This window comes from Ascaphus truei, chromosome 1 (assembly GCF_040206685.1).
Source record: "Ascaphus truei isolate aAscTru1 chromosome 1, aAscTru1.hap1, whole genome shotgun sequence".
NCBI classification, from domain to species: domain Eukaryota; kingdom Metazoa; phylum Chordata; class Amphibia; order Anura; family Ascaphidae; genus Ascaphus; species Ascaphus truei.
This window is the reverse complement of record NC_134483.1, coordinates 1,920,075-1,939,005: the sequence shown is the minus strand read 5'-3', so window position 1 is coordinate 1,939,005 and position 18,931 is coordinate 1,920,075. Positions and strand designations below refer to the sequence as shown.

General features: G+C 46.2%; 1 protein-coding gene across 3 annotated transcripts in view; it reads left to right on the top strand.

Moving 5' to 3' along the window:
* The window catches only part of GBA2 (glucosylceramidase beta 2), a 364,366-nt gene that overhangs the window by 169,839 nt on the left and 175,596 nt on the right, over positions 1 to 18,931 (top strand). For all 3 annotated transcript variants that reach the window (XM_075573274.1, XM_075573185.1, XM_075573361.1), the window contains one exon: positions 14,715 to 14,817. In XM_075573274.1, coding sequence (XP_075429389.1) covers positions 14,715 to 14,817 — 103 coding nt within the window. The remainder of the gene's footprint in view (positions 1 to 14,714; positions 14,818 to 18,931) is intronic.

Below are 18,931 nucleotides of genomic sequence, written 5' to 3'. Positions count from 1 at the left end.
ATAGTGTTAGTGAGGGATCCTTATTAGTATTACTGGGGGATAGTGTTAGTGAGGTATCCTTATTAGTGTTACTAGGGGATAGTGTTAGTGAGGGATCCTTACTAGTGTTACTGGGGGATAGTGTTAGTGAGGGATCCTTATTAGTGTTACTGGGGGATAGTGTTAGTGAGGTATCCTTATTAGTGTTACTGGGGGATAGTGTTAGTGAGGTAGCCTTATTAGTGTTACTGGGGGATAGTGTTAGTGAGGTATCCTTATTAGTATTACTGGGGGATAGTGTTAGTGAGGTGCCCTTATTAGTGTTACTGGGGTATAGTGTTAGTGAGGTGTCCTTATTAGTGTTACTGGGGGATAGTGTTAGTGAGGGATCCTTACTAGTGTTACTGGGGGATAGTGTTAGTGAGGTGTCCTTATTAGTGTTACTGGAGGATAGTGTTAGTGAGGTATACTTACTAGTATTACTGGGGGATAGTGTTAGTGAGGGATCCTTATTAGTATTACTGGGGGATAGTGTTAGTGAGGGATCCTTATTAGTATTACTGGGGGATAGTGTTAGTGAGGTATCCTTATTAGTGTTACTGGGGGATAGTGTTAGTGAGGGATCCTTATTAGTATTACTGGGGGATAGTGTTAGTGAGGGATCCTTACTAGTATTACTGGGGGATAGTGTTAGTGAGGTATCCTTATTAGTATTACTGGGGGATAGTGTTAGTGAGGTGTCCTTATTAGTATTACTGGGGGATAGTGTTAGTGAGGTATCCTTATTAGTGTTACTGGGGGATAGTGTTAGTGAGGGATCCTTATTAGTGTTACTGGAGGATAGTGTTAGTGAAGTATCCTTATTAGTATTACTGGAGGATAGTGTTAGTGAGGTATCCTTATTAGTGTTACTAGGGGATAGTGTTAGTGAGGTGTCCTTATTAGTATTACTGGGGGATAGTGTTAGTGAGGGATCCTTATTAGTATTACTGGGGGATAGTGTTAGTGAGGGATCCTTATTAGTATTACTGGGGGATAGTGTTAGTGAGGGATCCTTATTAGTATTACTGGGGGATAGTGTTAGTGAGGGATCCTTACTAGTATTACTGGAGGATAGTGTTAGTGAGGTGTCCTTATTAGTATTACTGGGGGATAGTGTTAGTGAGGTATCCTTATTAGTGTTACTGGGGGATAGTGTTAGTGAGATATCCTTATTAGTATTACTGGAGGATAGTGTTAGTGAGGGATCCTTACTAGTGTTACTGGGGGATAATGTTAGTGAGGTATCCTTACTAGTATTTCTAGGGGAATAGTGTTAGTGAGGTGCCCTTATTAGTATTACTGGGGGATAGTGTTAGTGAGGTATCCTTATTAGTATCACTGGGGGATAGTGTTAGTATTACTGGGGGATAGTGTTAGTGAGGTATCCTTATTAGTATTACTGGAGGATAGTGTTAGTGAGGTATCCTTATTAGTATTACTGGGGGATAGTGTTAGTGAGGTATCCTTATTAGTATTACTGGAGGATAGTGTTAGTGAGGGATCCTTATTAGTGTTACTGGGGGATAGTGTTAATGAGGGATCCTTATTAGTGTTACTGGGGGATAGTGTTAATGAGGGATCCTTATTAGTATTACTGGAGGATAGTGTTAGTGAGGGATCCATATTAGTGTTACTGGGGGATAGTGTTAGTGAGGTGTCCTTATTAGTATTACTGGGGGATAGTGTTAGTGAGGTGTCCTTATTAGTATTACTGGAGGATAGTGTTAGTGAGGGATCCTTATTAGTGTTACTGGGGGATAGTGTTAGTGAGGTGTCCTTATTAGTATTACTGGGGGATAGTGTTAATGAGGGATCCTTATTAGTATTACTGGAGGATAGTGTTAGTGAGGGATCCATATTAGTGTTACTGGAGGATAGTGTTAGTGAGGTAGCCTTATTAGTATTACTGGGGGATAGTGTTAGTGAGGTGTCCTTATTAGTGTTACTGGGGGATAGTGTTAGTGAGGGATCCTTATTAGTATTACTGGAGGATAGTGTTAGTGAGGGATCCTTACTAGTATTACTGGAGGATAGTGTTAGTGAGGGATCCTTATTAGTGTTACTGGAGGATAGTGTTAGTGAGGTATCCTTATTAGTGTTACTGGGGGATAGTGTTAGTGAGGTATCCTTATTAGTATTACTGGGGGATAGTGTTAGTGAGGGATCCTTATTAGTATTACTGGGGGATAGTGTTAGTGAGGTGCCCTTATTAGTGTTACTGGGGGATAGTGTTAGTGAGGTATCCTTATTAGTATTACTGGGGGATAGTGTTAGTGAGGGATCCTTATTAGTATTACTGGGGGATAGTGTTAGTGAGGTATCCTTATTAGTGTTACTGGGGGATAGTGTTAGTGAGGTATCCTTATTAGTATTACTGGGGGATAGTGTTAGTGAGGGATCCTTATTAGTATTACTGGGGGATAGTGTTAGTGAGGTGCCCTTATTAGTGTTACTGGGGGATAGTGTTAGTGAGGTATCCTTATTAGTGTTACTGGAGGATAGTGTTAGTGAGGGATCCTTATTAGTATTACTGGGGGATAGTGTTAGTGAGGTATCCTTATTAGTATTACTGGGGGATAGTGTTAGTGAGGTGCCCTTATTAGTGTTACTGGAGGATAGTGTTAGTGAGGTATCCTTATTAGTGTTACTGGGGGATAGTGTTAGTGAGGGATCCTTATTAGTATTACTGGGGGATAGTGTTAGTGAGGTATCCTTATTAGTGTTACTAGGGGATAGTGTTAGTGAGGTGTCCTTATTAGTATTACTGGGGGATAGTGTTAGTGAGGTGCCCTTATTAGTGTTACTGGAGGATAGTGTTAGTGAGGTATCCTTATTAGTGTTACTGGGGGATAGTGTTAGTGAGGGATCCTTATTAGTATTACTGGGGGATAGTGTTAGTGAGGTATCCTTATTAGTGTTACTAGGGGATAGTGTTAGTGAGGGATCCTTACTAGTGTTACTGGGGGATAGTGTTAGTGAGGGATCCTTATTAGTGTTACTGGGGGATAGTGTTAGTGAGGTATCCTTATTAGTGTTACTGGGGGATAGTGTTAGTGAGGTAGCCTTATTAGTGTTACTGGGGGATAGTGTTAGTGAGGTATCCTTATTAGTATTACTGGAGGATAGTGTTAGTGAGGTGTCCTTATTAGTGTTACTGGGGGATAGTGTTAATGAGGTGTCCTTATTAGTGTTACTGGGGGATAGTGTTAGTGAGGGATCCTTATTAGTGTTACTGGGGGATAGTGTTAGTGAGGTATCCTTACTAGTGTTACTGGGGGATAGTGTTAGTGAGGGATCCTTATTAGTATTACTGGAGGATAGTGTTAGTGAGGGATCCTTACTAGTGTTACTGGGGGATAATGTTAGTGAGGTATCCTTACTAGTGTTACTGGAGGATAGTGTTAGTGAGGTGTCCTTATTAGTGTTACTGGGGGATAGTGTTAATGAGGTGTCCTTATTAGTATTACTGGGGGATAGTGTTAGTGAGGTAGCCTTATTAGTGTTACTGGGGGATAGTGTTAGTGAGGTATCCTTATTAGTATTACTGGAGGATAGTGTTTGTGAGGGATCCTTATTAGTATTACTGGAGGATAGTGTTAGTGAGGTAGCCTTATTAGTATTACTGGGGGATAGTGTTAGTGAGGTATCCTTATTAGTGTTACTGGGGGATAGTGTTAGTGAGGTATCCTTATTAGTGTTACTGGGGGATAGTGTTAGTGAGGGATCCTTATTAGTGTTACTGGGGGATAGTGTTAGTGAGGGATCCTTATTAGTGTTACTGGGGGATAGTGTTAGTGAGGTAGCCTTATTAGTGTTACTGGGGGATAGTGTTAGTGAGGGATCCTTATTAGTGTTACTGGAGGATAGTGTTAGTGAGGTAGCCTTATTAGTGTTACTGGGGGATAGTGTTAGTGAGGTATCCTTATTAGTATTACTGGAGGATAGTGTTTGTGAGGGATCCTTATTAGTATTACTGGAGGATAGTGTTAGTGAGGGATCCTTATTAGTATTACTGGGGGATAGTGTTAGTGAGGTATCCTTATTAGTGTTACTGGGGGATAGTGTTAGTGAGGTATCCTTATTAGTGTTACTGGGGGATAGTGTTAGTGAGGGATCCTTATTAGTATTACTGGGGGATAGTGTTAGTGAGGTATCCCTACTAGTGTTACTGGGGGATAGTGTTAGTGAGGGATCCTTATTAGTATTACTGGGGGATAGTGTTAGTGAGGTATCCTTATTAGTGTTACTGGAGGATAGTGTTAGTGAGGTGTCCTTATTAGTGTTACTGGGGGATAGTGTTAGTGAGATATCCTTATTAGTATTACTGGGGGATAGTGTTAGTGAGGTAGCCTTATTAGTGTTACTGGGGGATAGTGTTAGTGAGGGATCCTTATTAGTGTTACTGGAGGATAGTGTTAGTGAGGGATCCTTATTAGTATTACTGGGGGATAGTGTTAGTGAGGTGTCCTTATTAGTATTACTGGGGGATAGTGTTAGTGAGGTATCCTTATTAGTGTTACTGGGGGATAGTGTTAGTGAGGGATCCTTATTAGTATTACTGGGGGATAGTGTTAGTGAGGTGTCCTTATTAGTGTTACTGGGGGATAGTGTTAGTGAGGTATCCTTATTAGTATTACTGGGGGATAGTGTTAGTGAGGTATCCTTATTAGTGTTACTGGGGGATAGTGTTAGTGAGGTATCCTTATTAGTGTTACTGGGGAATAGTGTTAGTGAGGGATCCTTATTAGTATTACTGGGGGATAGTGTTAGTGAGGTGCCCTTATTAGTGTTACTGGGGGATAGTGTTAGTGAGGGATCCTTACTAGTGTTACTGGGGGATAGTGTTAGTGAGGTATCCTTATTAGTGTTACTGGGGGATAGTGTTAGTGAGGTGCCCTTATTAGTGTTACTGGGGGATAGTGTTAGTGAGGTGTCCTTATTAGTGTTACTGGGGGATAGTGTTAGTGAGGTGTCCATATTAGTGTTACTGGGGGATAGTGTTAGTGAGGGATCCTTATTAGTATTACTGGGGGATAGTGTTAGTGAGGGATCCTTATTAGTGTTACTGGGGGATAATGTTAGTGAGGTAGCCTTATTAGTGTTACTGGGGGATAGTGTTAGTGAGGTATCCTTACTAGTGTTACTGGGGGATAGTGTTAGTGAGGGATCCTTACTAGTATTACTGGGGGATAGTGTTAGTGAGGGATCCTTATTAGTGTTACTGGGGGATAATGTTAGTGAGGGATCCTTATTAGTATTACTGGGGGATAGTGTTAGTGAGGGTTCCTTATTAGTGTTACTGGGTGATAGTGTTAGTGAGGTATCCTTATTAGTATTACTGGAGGATAGTGTTAGTGAGGTATCCTTATTAGTGTTACTGGAGGATAGTGTTAGTGAGGGATCCTTATTAGTATTACTGGGGGATAGTGTTAGTGAGGTATCCTTACTAGTGTTACTGGGGGATAGTGTTAGTGAGGTATCCTTATTAGTGTTACTGGGGGATAGTGTTAGTGAGGTATCCTTATTAGTGTTACTGGGGGATAGTGTTAGTGAGGTATCCTTATTAGTGTTACTGGGGGATAGTGTTAGTGAGGTGCCCTTATTAGTATTACTGGGGGATAGTGTTAGTGAGGTGTCCTTATTAGTGTTACTGGGGGATAGTGTTAATGAGGGATCCTTATTAGTGTTACTGGGGGATAGTGTTAGTGAGGGATCCTTATTAGTGTTACTGGAGGATAGTGTTAGTGAGGGATCCTTATTAGTGTTACTGGGGGATAGTGTTAGTGAGGGATCCTTATTAGTGTTACTGGAGGATAGTGTTAGTGAGGGATCCTTATTAGTGTTACTGGGGGATAGTGTTAGTGAGGGATCCTTACTAGTATTACTGGGGTATAGTGTTAGTGAGGGATCCTTATTAGTGTTACTGGGGGATAGTGTTAGTGAGGGATCCTTATTAGTATTACTGGGGGATAGTGTTAGTGAGGTGTCCTTATTAGTGTTACTGGGGGATAGTGTTAGTGAGGGATCCTTACTAGTATTACTGGGGTATAGTGTTAGTGAGGGATCCTTATTAGTGTTACTGGGGGATAGTGTTAGTGAGGGATCCTTATTAGTGTTACTGGGGGATAGTGTTAGTGAGGGATCCTTATTAGTATTACTGGAGGATAGTGTTAGTGAGGTGTCCTTATTAGTATTACTGGGGGATAGTGTTAGTGAGGGATCCTTATTAGTATTACTGGAGGATAGTGTTAGTGAGGGATCCTTATTAGTATTACTGGGGGATAGTGTTAGTGAGGTATCCTTATTAGTGTTACTGGGGGATAGTGTTAGTGAGGTATCCTTATTAGTGTTACTGGGGGATAGTGTTAGTGAGGTATCCTTATTAGTGTTACTGGGGGATAGTGTTAGTGAGGGATCCTTTCTAGTGTTACTGGGGGATAGTGTTAGTGAGGGATCCTTATTAGTGTTACTGGGGGATAGTGTTAGTGAGGGATCCTTACTAGTATTACTGGAGGATAGTGTTAGTGAGGGATCCTTATTAGTGTTACTGGGGGATAGTGTTAGTGAGGTGTCCTTATTAGTGTTACTGGGGGATAGTGTTAGTGAGGGATCCTTATTAGTGTTACTGGAGGATAGTGTTAGTGAGGGATCCTTATTAGTGTTACTGGGGGATAGTGTTAGTGAGGTGTCCTTATTAGTATTACTGGGGGATAGTGTTAGTGAGGGATCCTTATTAGTATTACTGGGGGATAGTGTTAGTGAGGGATCCTTATTAGTATTACTGGGGGATAGTGTTAGTGAGGTGCCCTTATTAGTGTTACTGGGGTATAGTGTTAGTGAGGTATCCTTATTAGTGTTACTGGGGGATAGTGTTAGTGAGGTGTCCTTATTAGTATTACTGGGGGATAGTGTTAGTGAGGGATCCTTATTAGTATTACTGGGGGATAGTGTTAGTGAGGGATCCTTATTAGTATTACTGGGGGATAGTGTTAGTGAGGTGCCCTTATTAGTGTTACTGGGGTATAGTGTTAGTGAGGTGTCCTTATTAGTGTTACTAGGGGATAGTGTTAGTGAGGGATCCTTACTAGTGTTACTGGGGGATAGTGTTAGTGAGGTATCCCTACTAGTATTACTGGGGGATAGTGTTAGTGAGGGATCCTTATTAGTATTACTGGGGGATAGTGTTAGTGAGGTGCCCTTATTAGTGTTACTGGGGGATAGTGTTAGTGAGGGATCCTTATTAGTATTACTGGGGGATAGTGTTAGTGAGGGATCCTTATTAGTATTACTGGGGGATAGTGTTAGTGAGGTGCCCTTATTAGTGTTACTGGGGTATAGTGTTAGTGAGGTGTCCTTATTAGTGTTACTAGGGGATAGTGTTAGTGAGGGATCCTTACTAGTATTACTGGGGGATAGTGTTAGTGAGGTGCCCTTACTAGTATTACTGGGGGATAGTGTTAGTGAGGGATCCTTATTAGTGTTACTGGGGGATAATGTTAGTGAGGTGTCCTTATTAGTATTACTGGGGGATAGTGTTAGTGAGGTACCCTTACTAGTATTACTGGGGGATAGTGTTAGTGAGGTGTCCTTACTAGTATTACTGGGGGATAGTGTTAGTGAGGTATCCTTATTAGAATTACTGGGGGGTAATGTTAGTGAGGTGTCCTTATTAGTGTTACTGGGGGATAGTGATAGTGAGGTATCCTTACTAGTGTTACTGGGGGATAATGTTAGTGAGGGATCCTTACTAGTGTTACTGGGGGATAGTGTTAATGAGGGTTCCTTATTAGTGTTACTGGGGGATAGTGTTAGTGAGGGATCCTTACTAGTGTTACTGGGGGATAGTGTTAATGAGGGTTCCTTATTAGTGTTACTGGGGGATAGTGTTAGTGAGGTACCCTTACTAGTATTACTGGGGGATAGTGTTAGTGAGGTATCCTTATTAGTATTACTGGGGGGTAATGTTAGTGAGGTGTCCTTATTAGTGTTACTGGGGGATAGTGATAGTGAGGTATCCTTACTAGTGTTACTGGGGGATAATGTTAGTGAGGGATCCTTACTAGTGTTACTGGGGGATAGTGTTAGTGAGGTATCCTTATTCGTGTTACTGGGGGATAGTGTTAGTGAGGTATCCTTATTAGTGTTACTGGGGGATAGTGTTAGTGAGGTATCCTTATTAATGTTACTGGGGGATAGTGTTAGTGAGGGATCCTTATTAGTATTACTGGGGGATAGTGTTAGTGAGGTGCCCTTATTAGTATTACTGGGGGATAGTGTTAGTGAGGTATCCTTATTAGTGTTACTGGGGGATAGTGTTAGTGAGGTATCCTTATTAGTGTTACTGGGGATAGTGTTAGTGAGGGATCCTTATTAGTGTTACTGGGGGATAGTGTTAGTGAGGGATCCTTATTAGTGTTACTGGGGGATAGTGTTAGTGAGGTAGCCTTATTAGTGTTACTGGGGGATAGTGTTAGTGAGGGATCCTTATTAGTGTTACTGGGGGATAGTGTTAGTGAGGTATCCTTATTAGTATTACTGGAGGATAGTGTTTGTGAGGGATCCTTATTAGTGTTACTGGGGGATAGTGTTAGTGAGGTATCCTTATTAGTGTTACTGGGGGATAGTGTTAGTGAGGTATCCTTATTAGTGTTACTGGGGGATAGTGTTAGTGAGGGATCCTTATTAGTGTTACTGGGGGATAGTGTTAATGAGGGATCCTTATTAGTATTACTGGAGGATAGTGTTAGTGAGGGATCCTTATTAGTATTACTGGGGGATAGTGTTAGTGAGGTATCCTTATTAGTGTTACTGGGGGATAGTGTTAGTGAGGTATCCTTATTAGTGTTACTGGGGGATAGTGTTAGTGAGGGATCCTTATTAGTATTACTGGGGGATAGTGTTAGTGAGGTATCCCTACTAGTGTTACTGGGGGATAGTGTTAGTGAGGGATCCTTATTAGTATTACTGGGGGATAGTGTTAGTGAGGTATCCTTATTAGTGTTACTGGAGGATAGTGTTAGTGAGGTGTCCTTATTAGTGTTACTGGGGGATAGTGTTAGTGAGATATCCTTATTAGTATTACTGGGGGATAGTGTTAGTGAGGTAGCCTTATTAGTGTTACTGGGGGATAGTGTTAGTGAGGGATCCTTATTAGTGTTACTGGAGGATAGTGTTAGTGAGGGATCCTTATTAGTATTACTGGGGGATAGTGTTAGTGAGGTGTCCTTATTAGTATTACTGGGGGATAGTGTTAGTGAGGTATCCTTATTAGTATTACTGGGGGATAGTGTTAGTGAGGGATCCTTATTAGTATTACTGGGGGATAGTGTTAGTGAGGTGTCCTTATTAGTGTTACTGGGGGATAGTGTTAGTGAGGTATCCTTATTAGTATTACTGGGGGATAGTGTTAGTGAGGTATCCTTATTAGTGTTACTGGGGGATAGTGTTAGTGAGGTATCCTTATTAGTGTTACTGGGGAATAGTGTTAGTGAGGGATCCTTATTAGTATTACTGGGGGATAGTGTTAGTGAGGTGCCCTTATTAGTGTTACTGGGGGATAGTGTTAGTGAGGGATCCTTACTAGTGTTACTGGGGGATAGTGTTAGTGAGGTATCCTTATTAGTGTTACTGGGGGATAGTGTTAGTGAGGTGCCCTTATTAGTGTTACTGGGGGATAGTGTTAGTGAGGTGTCCTTATTAGTGTTACTGGGGGATAGTGTTAGTGAGGTGTCCATATTAGTGTTACTGGGGGATAGTGTTAGTGAGGGATCCTTATTAGTGTTACTGGGGGATAATGTTAGTGAGGTGTCCTTACTAGTATTACTGGGGGATAGTGTTAGTGAGGTGCCCTTATTAGTATTACTGGGGGATAGTGTTAGTGAGGGATCCTTACTAGTATTACTGGGGGATAGTGTTAGTGAGGGATCCTTATTAGTGTTACTGGGGGATAATGTTAGTGAGGGATCCTTATTAGTATTACTGGGGGATAGTGTTAGTGAGGGATCCTTATTAGTGTTACTGGAGGATAGTGTTAGTGAGGGATCCTTATTAGTGTTACTGGGGGATAGTGTTAGTGAGGGATCCTTATTAGTGTTACTGGGGGATAGTGTTAGTGAGGTATCCTTATTAGTGTTACTGGGGGATAGTGTTAGTGAGGGATCCTTATTAGTGTTACTGGGGGATAGTGTTAGTGAGGGATCCTTATTAGTATTACTGGGGGATAGTGTTAGTGAGGTATCCTTACTAGTGTTACTGGGGGATAGTGTTAGTGAGGTATCCTTATTAGTGTTACTGGGGGATAGTGTTAGTGAGGTGCCCTTATTAGTGTTACTGGGGGATAGTGTTAGTGAGGGATCCTTATTAGTATTACTGGGGTATAGTGTTAGTGAGGGATCCTTATTAGTATTACTGGGGTATAGTGTTAGTGAGGTATCCTTATTAGTATTACTGGGGGATAGTGTTAGTGAGGGATCCTTATTAGTGTTACAGGGGGATAGTGTTAGTGAGGTATCCTTATTAGTGTTACTGGGGGATAGTGTTAGTGAGGGATCCTTATTAGTGTTACTGGGGGATAGTGTTAGTGTGGGATCCTTATTAGTGTTACTGGGGGATAGTGTTAGTGAGGGTTCCTTATTAGTATTACTGGAGGATAGTGTTAGTGAGGGATCCTTATTAGTGTTACTGGGGGATAGTGTTAGTGAGGTATCCTTACTAGTATTACTGGGGGATAGTGTTAGTGAGGGATCCTTACTAGTGTTACTGGAGGATAGTGTTAGTGAGGGATCCTTATTAGTGTTACTGGGGGATAGTGTTAGTGAGGGATCCTTACTAGTATTACTGGGGGATAGTGTTAGTGAGGGATCCTTATTAGTATTACTGGGGGATAGTGTTAGTGAGGTATCCTTATTAGTATTACTGGGGGATAGTGTTAGTGAGGGATCCTTATTAGTATTACTGGAGGATAGTGTTAGTGAGGGATCCTTATTAGTATTACTGGGGGATAGTGTTAGTGAGGTATCCTTATTAGTATTACTGGGGGATAGTGTTAGTGAGGTGTCCTTATTAGTGTTACTGGGGGATAGTGTTAGTGAGGTGCCCTTATTAGTGTTACTGGGGGATAGTGTTAGTGAGGGATCCTTATTAGTGTTACTGGGGGATAGTGTTAGTGAGGGATCCTTACTAGTGTTACTGGGGGATAGTGTTAGTGAGGTGCCCTTATTAGTGTTACTGGGGGATAGTGTTAGTGAGGTATCCTTATTAGTGTTACTGGGGGATAGTGTTAGTGAGGTGCCCTTATTAGTGTTACTGGGGGATAGTGTTAGTGAGGGATCCTTATTAGTGTTACTGGGGGATAGTGTTAGTGAGGTATCCTTATTAGTGTTACTGGGGTATAGTGTTAGTGAGGGATCCTTATTAGTATTACTGGGGTATAGTGTTAGTGAGGGATCCTTATTAGTGTTACTGGGGGATAGTGTTAGTGAGGGATCCTTACTAGTGTTACTGGGGGATAGTGTTAGTGAGGTGCCCTTATTAGTGTTACTGGGGGATAGTGTTAGTGAGGTATCCTTATTAGTGTTACTGGGGGATAGTGTTAGTGAGGTATCCTTATTAGTGTTACTGGGGGATAGTGTTAGTGAGGGATCCTTACTAGTATTACTGGAGGATAGTGTTAGTGAGGGATCCTTATTAGTGTTACTGGGGGATAGTGTTAGTGAGGTGTCCTTATTAGTGTTACTGGGGGATAGTGTTAGTGAGGGATCCTTATTAGTGTTACTGGAGGATAGTGTTAGTGAGGGATCCTTATTAGTGTTACTGGGGGATAGTGTTAGTGAGGTGTCCTTATTAGTATTACTGGGGGATAGTGTTAGTGAGGGATCCTTATTAGTATTACTGGGGGATAGTGTTAGTGAGGGATCCTTATTAGTATTACTGGGGGATAGTGTTAGTGAGGTGCCCTTATTAGTGTTACTGGGGTATAGTGTTAGTGAGGTATCCTTATTAGTGTTACTGGGGGATAGTGTTAGTGAGGTGTCCTTATTAGTATTACTGGGGGATAGTGTTAGTGAGGGATCCTTATTAGTATTACTGGGGGATAGTGTTAGTGAGGGATCCTTATTAGTATTACTGGGGGATAGTGTTAGTGAGGTGCCCTTATTAGTGTTACTGGGGTATAGTGTTAGTGAGGTGTCCTTATTAGTGTTACTAGGGGATAGTGTTAGTGAGGGATCCTTACTAGTGTTACTGGGGGATAGTGTTAGTGAGGTATCCCTACTAGTATTACTGGGGGATAGTGTTAGTGAGGGATCCTTATTAGTATTACTGGGGGATAGTGTTAGTGAGGTGCCCTTATTAGTGTTACTGGGGGATAGTGTTAGTGAGGTGCCCTTACTAGTGTTACTGGAGGATAGTGTTAGTGAGGTATCCTTATTAGTGTTACTGGGGGATAGTGTTAGTGAGGTATCCTTATTAGTGTTACTGGGGGATAGTGTTAGTGAGGTAGCCTTATTAGTATTACTGGGGGATAGTGTTAGTGAGGGATCCTTATTAGTATTACTGGGGGATAGTGTTAGTGAGGTGCCCTTATTAGTGTTACTGGGGTATAGTGTTAGTGAGGTGTCCTTATTAGTGTTACTAGGGGATAGTGTTAGTGAGGGATCCTTACTAGTATTACTGGGGGATAGTGTTAGTGAGGTGCCCTTACTAGTATTACTGGGGGATAGTGTTAGTGAGGGATCCTTATTAGTGTTACTGGGGGATAATGTTAGTGAGGTGTCCTTATTAGTATTACTGGGGGATAGTGTTAGTGAGGTACCCTTACTAGTATTACTGGGGGATAGTGTTAGTGAGGTGTCCTTACTAGTATTACTGGGGGATAGTGTTAGTGAGGTATCCTTATTAGAATTACTGGGGGGTAATGTTAGTGAGGTGTCCTTATTAGTGTTACTGGGGGATAGTGATAGTGAGGTATCCTTACTAGTGTTACTGGGGGATAATGTTAGTGAGGGATCCTTACTAGTGTTACTGGGGGATAGTGTTAATGAGGGTTCCTTATTAGTGTTACTGGGGGATAGTGTTAGTGAGGGATCCTTACTAGTGTTACTGGGGGATAGTGTTAATGAGGGTTCCTTATTAGTGTTACTGGGGGATAGTGTTAGTGAGGTACCCTTACTAGTATTACTGGGGGATAGTGTTAGTGAGGTATCCTTATTAGTATTACTGGGGGGTAATGTTAGTGAGGTGTCCTTATTAGTGTTACTGGGGGATAGTGATAGTGAGGTATCCTTACTAGTGTTACTGGGGGATAATGTTAGTGAGGGATCCTTACTAGTGTTACTGGGGGATAGTGTTAGTGAGGTATCCTTATTCGTGTTACTGGGGGATAGTGTTAGTGAGGTATCCTTATTAGTGTTACTGGGGGATAGTGTTAGTGAGGTATCCTTATTAATGTTACTGGGGGATAGTGTTAGTGAGGTATCCTTATTAGTGTTACTGGGGGATAGTGTTAGTGAGGTATCCTTATTAGTGTTACTGGGGGATAGTGTTAGTGAGGGATCCTTATTAGTGTTACTGGGGTATAGTGTTAGTGAGGTATCCTTATTAGTGTTACTGGGGGATAGTGTTAATGAGGTAGCCTTATTAGTATTACTGGGGGATAGTGTTAGTGAGGGATCCTTATTAGTATTACTGGGGTATAGTGTTAGTGAGGTATCCTTATTAGTGTTACTGGGGGACAGTGTTAGTGAGGTATCCTTACTAGTATTACTGGGGGATAGTGTTAGTGAGGGATCCTTATTAGTGTTACTGGGGATAGTGTTAGTGAGGTATCCTTACTAGTGTTACTGGGGGATAGTGTTAGTGAGGTATCCTTACTAGTGTACTGGGGGATAGTGTTAGTGAGGGATCCTTATTAGTGTTACTGGGGGATAGTGTTAGTGAGGTGTCCTTACTAGTATTACTGGGGGATAGTGTTAGTGAGGTATCCTTATTAGTGTTACTGGGGGATAGTGTTAGTGAGGTGTCCTTATTAGTGTTACTGGGGGATAGTGTTAGTGAGGTATCCTTACTAGTGTTACTGGGGGATAGTGTTAGTGAGGTGTCCTTATTAGTGTTACTGGGGGATAGTGTTAGTGAGGTATCCTTACTAGTATTACTGGGGGATAGTGTTAGTGAGGGATCCTAATTAGTGTTACTGGGGGATAGTGTTAGTGAGGGATTTATATATATACTGTACTGTGTATTTGTGTCTTAGGATGTAGCACTGAGTTGTGTCTGTGTTTCATGTTCTGTCTCTGGTTTTAAACATGCACAGAGAGGTAATACCGGTATACACATACACGCCCAGAGAGGTAATACAGGTATACACACACCCAGAGAGGTAATACCGGTATACAAATACACGCCCAGAGAGATAATGCAGGTATACACGTACATGTCCAGAGAGGTAATACCGGTATTTAAAACCAGAGACAGAACATGAAACACAGACAGAGCTCAGTGCACATCCAGTGAAACTTATACACGGTACAGTACCTAAATATATATGTATAGATATCTATTAAATAAAATGGTCTTTTAGTTTAACATTTTGGCCAAAGTGTTGTAAGCACCTGAGCCACCACACGGCAGACCACATCTCAAGGGTCCCCAACACCCATTGCTGACCTTTGCCCCCTGGACCTCTCTCCCCCGTACAGGCCGGCACACGCGTGTCATATTGCACAGAGTTTAACCCCTCAGGGATGGGGCATAAGTTGTGGAAGGATTTACTGGAGGACGGACGCCTGGACTCCCCTGCAGGTGAGACACACCCTATAATAACACAGCTGTGTCCCAAACCTCCCCCTGTACATTGCCCACCTCCCAGAGCACAGAGAGGGGTGTGCCGTGTCCCAAACCTCCCCCTGTACATTACCCACCTCCCAGAGCACAGAGAGGGGTGCGCCGTGTCCCAAACCTCCCCCTGTACATTACCCACCTCCCAGAGCACAGAGAGGGGTGTGCCGTGTCCCAAACCTCCCCCTGTACATTACCCACCTCCCAGAGCACAGAGAGGAGTGTGCCGTGTCCCAAACCTCCCCCTATACATTACCCACCTCCCAGAGCACAGAGAGGGGTGCGCCGTGTCCCAAACCTCCCCCTGTATATTACCCACCTCCCAGAGCACAGAGAGGGGTGCGCCGTGTCCCAAACCTCCCCCTGTACATTACCCACCTCCCAGAGCACAGAGAGGGGTGTGCCGTGTCCCAAACCTCCCCCTGTACATTACCCATCTCCCAGAGCACAGAGAGGGGTGCGCCGTGTCCCAAACCTCCCCCTGTACATTACCCGCCTCCCAGAGCACAGAGGGGTGTGCCGTGTCCCAAACCTCCCCCTGTACATAACCCACCTCCCAGTGCACAGAGAGGGGTGTGCCGTGTCCCAAACCTCCCCCTGTACATTACCCACCTCCCAGAGCACAGAGAGGGGTGCGCCGTGTCCCAAACCTCCCCCTGTACATTACCCACCTCCCAGAGCACAGAGAGGGGTGCGCCGTGTCCCAAACCTCCCCCTGTACGTTACCCACCTCCCAGAGCACAGAGAGGGGTGCGCCGTGTCCCAAACCTCCCCCTGTACGTTACCCACCTCCCAGAGCACAGAGAGGGGTGTGCCGTGTCCCAAACCTCCCCCTGTACATTACCCACCTCCCAGAGCACAGAGAGGGTTGCGCCGTGTCCCAAACCTCCCCCTGTACATTACCCACCTCCCAGAGCACAGAGAGGGGTGCGCCGTGTCCCAAACCTCCCCCTGTACATTACCCACCTCCCAGAGCACAGAGAGGGGTGTGCCGTGTCCCAAACCTCCCCCTGTACATTACCCACCTCCCAGAGCACAGAGAGGGGTGCGCCGTGTCCCAAACCTCCCCCTGTACATTACCCACCTCCCAGAGCACAGAGAGGGGTGCGCCGTGTCCCAAACCTCCCCCTGTACATTACCCACCTCCCAGAGCACAGAGAGGGGTGCGCCGTGTCCCAAACCTCCCCCTGTACATTACCCACCTCCCAGAGCACAGAGAGGGGTGTGCCGTGTCCCAAACCTCCCCCTGTACATTACCCACCTCCCAGAGCACAGAGAGGGGTGCGCCGTGTCCCAAACCTCCCCCTGTACATTACCCACCTCCCAGAGCACAGAGAGGGGTGCGCCGTGTCCCAAACCTCCCCCTGTACATTACCCACCTCCCAGAGCACAGAGAGGGGTGCGCCGTGTCCCAAACCTCCCCCTGTACATTACCCACCTCCCAGAGCACAGAGAGGGGTGCGCCGTGTCCCAAACCTCCCCCTGTACATTACCCACCTCCCAGAGCACAGAGAGGGGTGCGCCGTGTCCCAAACCTCCCCCTGTACATTACCCACCTCCCAGAGCACAGAGAGGGGTGCGCCGTGTCCCAAACCTCCCCCTGTACATTACCCACCTCCCAGAGCACAGAGAGGGGTGCGCCGTGTCCCAAACCTCCCCCTGTACATTACCCACCTCCAAGAGCACAGAGAGGGGTGCGCCGTGTCCCAAACCTCCCCTGTACATTACCCACCTCCCAGAGCACAGAGAGGGGTGCGCCGTGTCCCAAACCTCCCCCTGTACATTACCCATTTCCAGAGCACAGAGAGGGGTGTGCCGTGTCCCAAACCTCCCCCTGTACATTACCCACCTCCCAGAGCACAGAGAGGGGTGTGCCGTGTCCCAAACCTCCCCCTGTACATTACCCACCTCCCAGAGCACAGAGAGGGGTGCGCCGTGTCCCAAACCTCCCCCTGTACATTACCCACCTCCCAGAGCACAGAGAGGGGTGCGCCGTGTCCCAAACCTCCCCCTGTACATTACCCACCTCCCAGAGCACAGAGAGGGGTGTGCCGTGTCCCAAACCTCCCCCTGTACATTACCCACCTCCCAGAGCACCGAGAGGGGTGCGCCGTGTCCCAAACCTCCCCCTGTACATTACCCACCTCCCAGAGCACAGAGAGGGGTGCGCGTGTCCCAAACCTCCCCCTGTACATTACCCACCTCCCAGAGCACAGAGAGGGGTGTGCCGTGTCCCAAACCTCCCCCTGTACATTACCCACCTCCCAGAGCACCGAGAGGGGTGCGCCGTGTCCCAAACCTCCCCCTGTACATTACCCACCTCCCAGAGCACAGAGAGGGGTGCGCCGTGTCCCAAACCTCCCCCTGTACATTACCCACCTCCCAGAGCACAGAGAGGGGTGTGCAGTGTCCCAAACCTCCCCCTGTACATTACCCACCTCCCAGAGCACCGAGAGGGGTGCGCCGTGTCCCAAACCTCCCCCTGTACATTACCCACCTCCCAGAGCACAGAGAGGGGTGTGCCGTGTCCCAAACCTCCCCCTGTACATTACCCACCTCCCAGAGCACAGAGAGGGGTGCGCCGTGTCCCAAACCTCCCCCTGTACATTACCCACCTCCCAGAGCACAGAGAGGGGTGTGCCGTGTCCCAAACCTCCCCCTGTACATTACCCACCTCCCAGAGCACAGAGAGGGGTGTGCAGTGTCCCAAACCTCCCCCTGTACATTACCCACCTCCCAGAGCACAGAGAGGGGTGTGCCGTGTCCCAAACCTCCCCCTGTACATTACCCACCTCCCAGAGCACAGAGAGGGGTGCGCCGTGTCCCAAACCTCCCCCTGTACATTACCCACCTCCCAGAGCACAGAGAGGGGTGTGCCGTGTCCCAAACCTCCCCCTGTACATTACCCACCTCCCAGAGCACAGAGAGGGGTGCGCCGTGTCCCAAACCTCCCCCTGTACATTACCCACCTCCCAGAGCACAGAGAGGGGTGCGCCGTGTCCCAAACCTCCCCCTGTACATTACCCACCTCCCAGAGCACAGAGAGGGGTGCGCCGTGTCCCAAACCTCCCCCTGTACATTACCCACCTCCCAGAGCACAGAGAGGGGTGCGCCGTGTCCCAAACCTCCCCCTGTACATTACCCACCTCCCAGAGCACAGAGAGGGGTGTGCCGTGTCCCAAACCTCCCCCTGTACATTACCCACCTCCCAGAGCACAGAGAGGGGTGCGCCGTGTCCCAAACCTCCCCCTGTACATTACCCACCTCCCAGAGCACAGAGAGGGGTGCGCCGTGTCCCAAACCTCCCCCTGTACATTACCCACCTCCCAGAGCACAGAGAGGGGTGCGCCGTGTCCCAAACCTCCCCCTGTACATTACCCACCTCCCAGAGCACCGAGAGGGGTGCGCCGTGTCCCAAACCTCCCCCTGTACATTACCCACCTCCCAGAGCACAGAGAGGGGTGCGCCGTGTCCCAAACCTCCCCCTGTACATTACCCACCTCCCAGAGCACAGAGAGGGGTGCGCCGTGTCCCAAACCTCCCCCTGTACATTACCCACCTCCCAGAGCACCGAGAGGGGTGCGCCGTGTCCCAAACCTCCCCCTGTACATTACCCACCTCCCAGAGCACCGAGAGGGGTGTGCCGTGTCCCAAACCTCCCCCTGTACATTACCCACCTCCCAGAGCACAGAGAGGGGTGTGCCGTGTCCCAAACCTCCCCCTGTACATTACCCACCTCCCAGAGCACAGAGAGGGGTGCGCCGTGTCCCAAACCTCCCCCTGTACATTACCCACCTCCCAGAGCACAGAGAGGGGTGCGCCGTGTCCCAAACCTCCCCCTGTACATTACCCACCTCCCAGAGCACCGAGAGGGGTGCGCCGTGTCCCAAACCTCCCCCTGTACATTACCCACCTCCCAGAGCACCGAGAGGGGTGCGCCGATTAGAGTTTCTAATCTCTCCAGTTTTTTTTTCTGCCGTATGCAGAGAGCCGCGATCGCCATCTAGTGGCTGTTCGCGCCAAAAAAATGGCGCGATTTTCAACATTTTTCCTCTCCACCAAGCAGCTGGCGCTCCGC